The 11,083-nt window shown below is 41.2% G+C and overlaps 1 protein-coding gene across 4 annotated transcripts; it reads left to right on the forward strand.

Annotated features, from left to right (window-relative positions):
• The first annotated feature begins 344 nt into the window (after positions 1 to 344).
• Positions 345 to 10,016, forward strand: LOC146075764 (uncharacterized). 4 transcript variants are annotated; one of them, XM_083185348.1, is made up of 4 exons: positions 345 to 463; positions 5,803 to 5,906; positions 7,577 to 7,776; positions 8,389 to 10,016. In XM_083185348.1, exon 4 carries the CDS (start codon positions 8,520 to 8,522, stop codon positions 9,558 to 9,560), a length of 1,041 nt encoding a protein of 346 aa, XP_083041474.1. In that variant the 5' UTR covers positions 345 to 463; positions 5,803 to 5,906; positions 7,577 to 7,776; positions 8,389 to 8,519; the 3' UTR covers positions 9,561 to 10,016. The 4 variants fall into 4 exon arrangements, with proteins under 4 accessions (XP_083041474.1, XP_083041472.1, XP_083041477.1 ...); XM_083185346.1 differs by having other exon boundaries at positions 7,577 to 7,756; XM_083185347.1 differs by lacking the exon at positions 345 to 463 and adding an exon at positions 518 to 548 and having other exon boundaries at positions 7,577 to 7,756.
• Positions 10,017 to 11,083: the final 1,067 nt, after the last annotated feature.

An 11,083-nucleotide genomic window follows, 5' to 3' on the forward strand; every position in this document is an offset into this window, starting at 1 on the left:
TGTCAATTTCAAGTATGGCACGTGTCAGGGGGAACTCCCACCTCAGTCAAAGAGCGATAAACACCAGCATTCACATGACGTCAGGAGCGGCCCCGGCAGCTAGGGTCACGTGTTTCCGCCCGTCAGCAGTGTTTCCCGCCCACTCTCCTCCCCTCAGAGTTTCTTCTCAGCCTCCTCCCCATTACTCGTGTCCCTGCCCCATATTGTAATTGTCTATCAGCCCTGGCCCAAGATCCCTCCCCAGGACACCGCCCAATCCCCGCCCTCTCCCAGTGTCTCCGCCCCGTCTGCTGCTTATTCTCAGCATCCTCCTTCACACTATCTACATGTCTCCGCCCCTTTCGCTGTGCTCCCGCCCAGTGTTTTCCCGCCTGAAACTACGTCACAATTCCGGACACACCGTCACCGGCGCATGCCCTCGATGTGGGAGCGTGACTCGGCGAATTCGGAGCCGGGCTGTGAGGTAAGCGCTGTGCCCGGGGTGCTGAAGCCGCCTGGAGATGCCATATGTGTTCCGTGTAACCGCCGAATGGAAGAGGGGCAACCGGGTAGGGGGTGGAGAAATATGTGGTTCCAGCCTGTACTTTCTGTATAACAACATTGTGCCATATACATTGTATATAGATATATATTCTATTGGTATATAGTCCCTAGTGTATTAAAGTGCAGCGTCCTGCTGTATGCATTATACATATATAGACAGGTGCTATTGGTATATAGTCCCTGGTGTATCCTGTGTATAACCTAGGGCAGCATCCTGCTGTATAATAACACTGCACATTATACATATACAGTATATATAGAGGTAGGTGCTATTGGTATATAGTCCCTAGTGTATCCTGTGTCCTGCTGTATAATAACACTGCACATTATACATATACAGTATATATAGAGGTAGCTGCTATTGGTATATAGTCCCTAGTGTATCCTGTGTATAACCTAGGGCAGCGTCCTGCTGTATAATAACACTGCACATTATACATATACGGTATATATAGAGGTAGCTGCTATTGGTATATAGTCCCTAGTGTATCCTGTGTATAACCTAGGGCAGCGTCCTGCTGTATAATAACACTGCACATTATACATATACAGTATATATAGAGGTAGCTGCTATTGGTATATAGTCCCTAGTGTATCCTGTGTATAACCTAGGGCAGCGTCCTGCTGTATAATAACACTGCACATTATACATATACAGTATATACAGAGACAGGTGCTATTGGTATATAGTCCCTAGTGTATCATGTGTCCTGCTGTATAATAACCCTGCACATTATACATATACAGTATATATAGAGGTAGGGTCTATTGGTATATATTCCCTAGTGTATCATGTGTCCTGCTGTATAATAACCCTGCACATTATACATATACAGTATATATAGAGGTAGGGTCTATTGGTATATAGTCCCTAGTGTATCCTGTGTCCTGTTGTACAATAACACTGCACATTATACATATACAGTATATATAGAGGTAGGTGCTGTTGGTATATAGTCCCTAGTGTGCAGTGTTATTATACAGCAGGACACAGGATACACTAGGGACTATATACCAATAGCACCTGTCTCTGTATATACTGTATATGTATAATGTGCAGTGTTATTATACAGCAGGACGCTGCCCTAGGTTATACACAGGATACACTAGGGACTATATACCAATAGCAGCTACCTCTATATATACTGTATATGTATAATGTGCAGTGTTATTATACAGCAGGACACAGGATACATTATACATATACAGTATATATAGAGGTAGCTGCTATTGGTATATAGTCCCTAGTGTATCCTGTGTATAACCTAGGGCAGCGTCCTGCTGTATAATAACCCTGCACATTATACATATACAGTATATATAGAGGTAGGTGCTATTGGTATATAGTCCCTAGTGTATCCTGTGTATAACCTAGGGCAGCGTCCTACTGTATAATAACCCTGCACATTATACATATACAGTATATATAGAGGTAGGGTCTATTGGTATATAGTCCCTAGTGTATCCTGTGTCCTGCTGTACAATAACACTGCACATTATACATATACAGTATATATAGAGGTAGCTGCTATTGGTATATAGTCCCTAGTGTATCCTGTGTATAACCTAGGGCAGCGTCCTGCTGTATAATAACACTGCACATTATACATATACAGTATATACAGAGACAGGTGCTATTGGTATATAGTCCCTAGTGTATCCTGTGTATAACCTAGGGCAGCATCCTGCTGTATAATAACACTGCACATTATACATATACAGTATATATAGAGGTAGCTGCTATTGGTATATAGTCCCTAGTGTATCCTGTGTCCTGCTGTACAATAACACTGCACATTATACATATACAGTATATATAGAGGTAGCTGCTATTGGTATATAGTCCCTAGTGTATCCTGTGTATAACCTAGGGCAGCGTCCTGCTGTATAATAACACTGCACATTATACATATACAGTATATATAGAGGTAGGTGCTATTGGTATATAGTCCCTGGTGTATCCTGTGTATAACCTAGGGCAGTGTCCTGCTGTATAACACTGTGCACATTATACATATACATTATATATAGAGGTAGGTACTATTGGTATATAGTCCCTAGTGTATCCTGTGTATAACCTAGGGCAGCGTCCTGCTGTATAATAACCCTGCACATTATACATATACAGTATATATAGAGGTAGGTGCTATTGGTATATAGTCCCTAGTGTATCCTGTGTCCTGCTGTATAATAACACTGCACATTATACATATACAGTATATATATAGAGGTAGGTGCTATTGGTATATAGTCCCTAGTAGTGTATCCTGTGTATAACCTAGGGCAGTGTCCTGCTGTATAATAACTGTGCACATTATACATATACAGTGTATATATATATATATGAGAGAGAGAGAGGTAGGTGCTATTGGTATATAGTCCCTAGTGTATCCTGTGTCCTGCTGTATAATAACCCTGCACATTATACATATACAGTATATATAGAGGTAGGGTCTATTGGTATATAGTCCCTAGTGTATCCTGTGTCCTGCTGTACAATAACACTGCACATTATACATATACAATATATATAGAGGTAGCTGCTATTGGTATATAGTCCCTAGTGTATCCTGTGTATATAGAGGTAGGTGCTATTGGAATATAGGGGCAGATGTATTAAGCCTGTCGAAGAGATAAACTGGAGATAAAGTGAAAGGAGATAACGCACCAGCCAGCCAATCAGCTGTGTTTGAAATATGACAGTTGGGAGTTGATTGGCTGTTGCGTTATCTCCTTCCACTTTATCTCCAGTTTATCTCTTCGCCCGGCTTAATACATCTGCCCCATAGTCCCTAGTCTAGTGTATCCTATGTATTACTAGGGCAGCGTCCTGCTGTATAATAACTGTGCACATTATACATATACAGTATATATAGAGGTAGGTACTATTGGTATATAGTCCCTGGTGTATCCTGTGTATAACCTAGGGCAGCGTCCTGCTGTATAATAACTGTGCACATTATACATATACAGTATATATATAGAGGTAGGTGCTATTGGTATATAGTCCCTGGTGTATCCTGTGTATACTATAACCTAGGGCAGCGTCCTGCTGTATAATAACACTGTGCACATTATACATATACAGTATATATATATATAGAGGTAGTTGCTATTGGTATATAGTCCCTAGTGTAGCCTGTGTATAACCTAGGGCAGCGTCCTGCTGTATAATAACGGTACACATTATACATATACAGTATATATAGAGATTGGTGCTATTGGTATATACTGTAGTCCCTAGTGTAACCTAGGGAAGCGTCCTGTATAATAACACTGCACATTATACATATACAGTATATGGGACATTTCAGCAAAAAGTGAAAAACAAAGTTGGGATATTCAAAATATGAATAATTGATTATCAACATATAATTTATGACAGTTCATGTCCTCAACTTGTGTTATACTACAATAATCAAAGTTCCTTACCCTTGTTTTCAGAAAACAGCAATAAATTATCAGTGGTCACAATCAGTGTCTGCCTGATAACCATTTCTGAAATAAGGCAAAATCATGGCAGCATGTCATGTGACACACTGTTACCAACCGATTTAAAAATAAAATAAAAAATTACTATAGACTATGACTGATGCACTGGGAAATTCATATTTTGGATATCCTAATTTTTTTTCATTACCCATGTCCACTTTTTGGTGGGACTTTCACTGATATAAATGAGAATGGAGAGTTCTCTGTGCGGGTGAAGCATCCAGCTAGAGGTGGGTGGTTATGGCCAAAATAAGACAATGAGATATGGTACCCATCTGTAAACATTGTTAAAAAGGTAAATGACCCTGTACCAGTTAATGCAAGGGGCCTTTTTTCATTCCCTGCTTAATGTATTTGATGGTTACGCATACATTCCTTTAAATATTGTAAAGTTAATAAGAAAAACTTTCCTGAAAATTGTACTAAAACATTCTGTGTGGTGTATGCTTTATTGTTAAAAGGTATGAAATAATTATTTGTTGTAGTTTCACAGAAATCAGACATGCATTTTGTTTCAGAAATTACTATGTCCTATCCTGGTTACATCCATTACATTTAAACAATGAATTGGTTTATAGCAGAGCACAATGGTGAGGCTTGTTCACACTTCATATTTTTATTCACCAGTGGTAGATACAATTGTGGTAAAATTTGCTTCTTTATGTGCATTTTAAATTTGTAGCAATCCAGATGTTTACCACAAACATTGTATCTGAGATTGGTACTTGTTTCCTAGCACGGCGCCCATCGCATCGCAGACCATAAGGCATACGATGGTATGCGATATTACGCAATGGCAGCCGATGTTATACTATTTTAAATTGTATACCATCGCATTGTATGCCATTGTATGGCATATACAATGGTATGCGATTTAAAATTGTTTAAGCACCCTAATGGGTGTTTTCAATGTTAAATGTGCCCCCTATATGTGAAAAGCACCCCCACTATCAACGCCAACCCGAAGCGTGGTGAGCGCAGCGAGCCCACGAGGGGTGGCAGTACGCGTCTGACCTTTTCATACCCCCACTATCCATGTCAGCGTGGAGTTGATTGTATATAGTGTGGCGAGCCACCGAGCCCGAAGCGTGGCAAGCGGAATACATGTAAAGTAATATGCGTGCGCTCGCCGGGCTTGTTGCGCTCGCCACACTATATAAAATCAACTCCACACTGACGTGGAAAGTGTGGGTATGAAAAGGTCGGAGGACGCATACTGCCGCCCCTTGTGCGCTCGCTGCGTTCGCCACGCTTCGGGTTGGTGTTGATAGTGGGGGTGCATTTAACATTGTAAGCCCCCATTAGGGTGCTTATACAATTAAAAATCATATAGGGGCTTATACAATTTTAAATCGCATAAAATGGCATCGGGTGTATGGCATGCAATGCGATTAAATGTCGTACAACTTAATATAGTTGGCGCCGTGCTAGGAAAAAGTACCCTGAGATTTGCATCCGTTACTTTGGATTCGTCCATATATAGAGATAGGCGCTATTGGTATATATCGTAACTAGTGTATCTTGTGTATAACCTAGGGCAGCATCCTGGGTGGGCTGCACTCTGTGGGCAATATACCATGACATTGCAACAAAGAAAGTTCAACAAGAGTAGCTAAAACTCCATGAATTTCCCAGTTCTGGCACATATGGGCAGCCATCCTTTTCATAATGAGGGCAAAAATTATAGGAGAAAGTGTTCAACCTTGATGTGCACCACTAGAGATCTAGATTGGTTTATCACAATCCCTAAACATTTGTCTTTGTTAGTGGTTCCTTGTCCAGAGACCAAACCATACCAGGACCTTCATCATAAATGAAATCGTCATGACGAAAGGCACTTTCAGAATTGATTCCTAGAGAAGAAAACTTGGGTAAGTTATTCTGACAGGGCTATCACTCAGAATTTTTAAACCCCGTGATTGGACTATAACTGCCACATTGTAAGATCCTTACCCTCTTTATGGATATCAGTGTTTATAGAGGTTGGACACATTGAGCATCATCTCTAACTGCATTGAGAGATCACCGAGCTTAAAGCTGGCCATACATCTACAGATTTATTGTCAGATCTGGCTGTTTGGAGCAAACACCTGGTTATATCTGAATGACAGTTTGGCAGTTTTCCAGGATTTCAAAGCCAATGGTCAACTGTCATTTGCTCTCATCCATTACCAGGTTTTTGTTCCAACCAGCCAGATCAGACAAATCTGTATATGTATGGCCAGCTTAAGCTGGCCATACAACTCCAGATTTATTGTCTGATCTGGCTGGTTGGAATAAAAACCTGTAATGGATCAGAACAAAAGACTTGACATTTGCTTCAAAATGCTGGAAAACTGACAAACTGTCATTCAAACATTACCAGGTGTTTTTTTCCAACAAGCAAGATCTGACAAATCTGTAGATGTATGTCCAGCTTTAGGGGCAAGATGACAACTAAAATGTCTTTTAAATCCTGAAAACCCTTTGGGTTCTGGATCCCTATAGTGACTGGCACCCTGAATCATAAGTACTACCCAGTGGTAGCTGCTGTGCTGACCATGTCGTGAAGGGGGATCCTTAAGCACATATTAACATGTTAGCATGTAATATATGTGCTAGGTCGATACTTCGGGGGTTTGGCCATGCTGGAAGCATCTGACGCCTGGGAATCAGTATAAACCGTCACGAATGCTCTTAAACCCATCCCTGGACTCCCATTGCCTATTTTCACAGGGGTGAAAACCTACAGGTCTCTGCATCAGAATCTCTTATCTGAAATTAAGTAAATGTATTTTCCTCACATCTTAAGCTCCGTACACACGGAGCGATTGGTCGCTGAACGATATATCGCTCAGCAACCAGATTGCTGACTGTCCCGTTTTCATCTGGTCATTTATGATAACGAGACTCTGCTGGGGGAAGCCGCTGCTCCAGCAATCGCCTCAGGGTTCCTGTGTACACACAGGGATTCTCTGGTGATTCATGCTGAAATTGCCTCATGTGTACAGGGCATTAAACTGATTTAACAGATTGGAGGCATGTGCCAGTTGCATTCTCAGCGGGGAATTAGATTTCCTGCTGGAATATTTGGGAAAAACACATTTCCTGTACCTCTCCTCCCTTTTGGCAGAGCACAGGACCCATGTAAACCCTTTAATTGCCAAGTGAATTTGTAAAAATAGGTGTGAAAATTGGCAATCAAATTATTTTATTCATCGTAATGCCCTGTAATGTTAACTTTATATAGGATTTTATTTTTATTTGAATTTATATAACAAACAGCATTTTTAGCAAATATTTTGCATATCTCAAATATGTTGCCGGGATTACAAAAACGTGCTATAGTGCGTATTTTATGCCAGTTTGGGGTCCTTCTGCTCCCCGGTCCTAGCCGATGCTGCACTTACAGGAGAGCACAGATGGCCAGTGCTGGGAAGCAGGAAAGAGCCAGGGAGTACGCCGCTCGGGAACAATATAGCCCGGTGTAGGAATGTGAACTGCCTCCTCTCACCTTACTCTCTTGTTCCACCCCCATCACCTCACCCCCTCTTGCCACCAGGCACTTCACACCCGGCCACCACACGCTATCACTTTGGGGTTAAGCTGCTGAACTGGAACAAGCTCTCAAGCTCAGTCACTCTCCTACAAGCCTGAGCACAGACCGCATACAGGCTGAGACCAGATTCTGCAAGAACGCTCTGATCCTTCCCTGCATCTCAATTACTGCCTCTTCAGGAGAGTGAGTCACCTGGGGCCATGGTGTGTTGGTGGGAATGGGTTATGCGCTAGAAAATCAATATACATTATTTTATTAAGAAACAAATGGATTGGATGATAAACTATTTTTAAATATCACAAAATAAAACCAAAAAGGTGTTCACTAGAGACCATGAAATGTCATTCACCATTAAATTCTTATTTTGTATACATATAAATTTTTACTTTGCAACCAGTTATTTATATACTGCACACATTTTCCATAGTGCTTTCTAAAGAATATCTGACCATTCACATTGGTCCCTGCCCCAGTGAAGCTAACATTCTATATTCCCTACCACATGTACACACGTACTCATTCACACTAGGGTTCATTTTTTTTGTTTGAAAGCCAATACATACCAGTGTATTTTGTGGGAGTAAACACACTCAAGAATGGAAAGCATTTGCAAGATCCACTAGGGCCATGGTGGGAATTAAACCCATGACCTCAGTGCTGTGATGAAGTAATGCTAACCATTACACAATCTGTGCTGGCCATTGAGTTCATTAGAAAAGATAACCTTTTTGCCATAAAATTTAGTTTGCTTTGGAAATATCCAGGCTTCTATATGTCAATAGCCCTTTTTTCGTTTTTCTTTTTGTTTTATGCAGGTACATTGTGAAAGGGTCATTATTATTTGATCAAGCCAACTAAAGACCATTACCTTTTTAAGCCTCCAGAGGCTTAAATTTGGAGAATAAGGGAAACCTGATTATAAGTTAAGTTGCTAATCATCGAAGAAATGAGTTCAACTGTTGAGAAACCAATTAAGTGCTCAGAGTGTGAAGTACGCTTTAAAAATAACACCCATTATCTCATACATCGGAGGATTCACACAGGAGAGAAACCATTTAAATGTTCTGATTGTGGCATGCGCTTTACACGTAAACCTCAGCTGGTCGTACATGAGAGGAAGCACACCGGAGAGAGGCCGTTTACCTGCTCTGAATGCAACAAAAGTTTTTCCCGGAAGTTTAGTCTTGAGTTACATTGGATGACTCACACAGGAGCGAGACCATTTAAATGTTCTGAATGCAGCAAGTGCTATAACAGAAAGCATGAACTTATGGTACATCAGAGGAGTCACACAGGAGAGAAACCATTTAAATGCTCCAAATGCGATAAATGTTTTACCAAAAAGACACAACTTGATCTACATGAGAAGAGTCACTCAGGAGTGAAAGACTTTATGTGTTCTGAATGCGAAAAGCGTTTTTCCAGCAAGTCACATCTTAATAGTCATAAGAGAATTCACACAGGAGAGAAACCATATAAATGCACTGAATGTATGAAGTGTTATAATGAGAAGCAACAACTTGCTGTACACCAGAGGACTCACACAGGAGAGAGACCATTTGCATGCTCTGAATGTAACAAGTGTTTCGCCCAGAAGTCACAGCTTGAGAGACATCAGATGATTCACACAGGAGAGAAACCATTTAAATGCTCTGATTGCAGCATGCGTTTTTCCCAGAAGTCGCAGCTTATTAGTCATCGGAGATTGCACACAAGAGAGAAACCATATACATGTTCTCTATGCGACAGGAAATTTTCAGAGAGGTCCAATATGATTAGACATCAGAAGACCCACACAGGAGCGAAGCCATTTAAATGTTCCCAGTGTGGCAAGTGTTATACCCTTAAAGCAAATCTAGCTAGACATGAGATGAGTCACAGAGGAGAAAAACAATTCAAGTGCTCTGAATGCAGCAAGGGTTTCTCAACGAAGATAGCATTTAATAATCACATGAGGAGGCACTCTGAGGCTTTGAATGTGGCATAAGTTAACTTTTATCATAACAATGGGTCTGAGGATCAGATGTATGAAGCAGTGATAAGGGAGGAGAAGGGATAAAGTGACTGGTACTTTATCAACGGCCAATCCGCTCCTAACTGTTCTTTTTTTAAACCCAGCCTGTAACTTAACAGTCAGGAGCTGATTGGTGATTAAGTACCAGGCACTTTATTGCTTCTCCTTTCTTTTTTTTGTAACCTCAATAGTTTTTATTGGGAAATGGCAGGCGAACGTCCTTCCAGCAAATCTCCAAAAACTCTCACCTGGGCTGTCTCCCGACGTGTTAAATTTAATTTAGGAATTAATTTAGTCAAAGTAATTGCTAATATCAGGTACATTATATTTGTGGGAGGGCAGTTTAGAATTAAGTCTATCCCATACATTGAGGGAAGCTTGGTTGGGTAGAAGGTTAGCAGCGAGGCATGTTTGGTCTGACTTTTTTTTTTAATTTTTTTTTAGGTATTTTCAATATATCTTCAATAGGAATTGTGGCGCCAACAAATTTTTCAATATATTAACCCAGCCAATCACGTAGTCAGTGTTCAAATAATATTTAAGTTGAGCTAGCAGACAGGCTTCACGATATAGAGTTAAATCTAAGAGGTTTAGATCTCCCCTGGGCCTAGGCAAACCATCCTAGAGCAAGCTAATTTAGGGGGCTTTTGGATCAAATATATGACCTTATGATAGAGGCGCAAGCAGCCAACTATTTTTATTTTTTGGGGGGAAGGGTATGGGATTGTGGAAAAGTTTGGGTAATAACATAATTTTAAAAGAGGCTATACGTCCCAACCATGAGATATTGAATGCTAACCAGGATTTACATCGGCTCGTAAGGGCGTTAAGAAGTGGGGGGAAGATTTACCTAAAAAAATGGAAGTTTTCGGAGGAATATTGAAACTCAGCACCCAAATAGATGTTTGCCAATTATATGGGTCGTGGCAATCCCAAGAATTTTCCGGGCTGTGCCTCAGTGCCCAGTCTGGCAAGCCCGGAAAATTCTCGGGATTGCCACTGTTTAGAGCCGGGCAGTGCTGTCCGGCTCACTCTCCTCTGCCGCGCAGCCTCCTCCCTCCTCTCCCCCCCGGCGGTAAGTCTCTGGCCCTGGCTTATAATAAGCCAGGGGCAGGGCCGGGCAGTGGCTGATTGACAGCGGTGCTGCATGGATCTGGGGAGGCAGTGCTCCCTAAAAAAAACCCACCATTAATGAAGGATTTTTGTGGTGGTTAATTTGTAAACAGAGGCTGCTCTATAACAATCTAGAATGGAGTGAAGACAGGGAAGCTAGACCGAGGGTTTTGATATAAAAAGCAGCACATTGTCCACAGTTATGATAAGTTTATGGTGAGGGGGGTCTATTTCTAGTCCTGTGAAATTTGGATCATTTTGAATGGTGGCTGCAAGGGGTTCTATAGAAAGGATGAATATGAATGGGGACAGAGGGCATCCTTGTCTGGGGACAGAGGGCATCCTTGTCTTGTGCCATTTGAGATGATCAAAGGATCAGAGAG

Source organism: Crinia signifera, chromosome 4 (genome assembly GCF_055691185.1).
Source record: "Crinia signifera chromosome 4, ASM5569118v1, whole genome shotgun sequence".
Classification (NCBI taxonomy): Eukaryota; Metazoa; Chordata; class Amphibia; order Anura; family Myobatrachidae; genus Crinia; species Crinia signifera.

Bases quoted from the DNA above. Each gene is read 5' to 3' on its own strand.
- LOC146075764 (XM_083185348.1), top strand. From the start codon at position 8,520: ATGAGTTCAACTGTTGAGAAACCAATTAAGTGCTCAGAGTGTGAAGTA.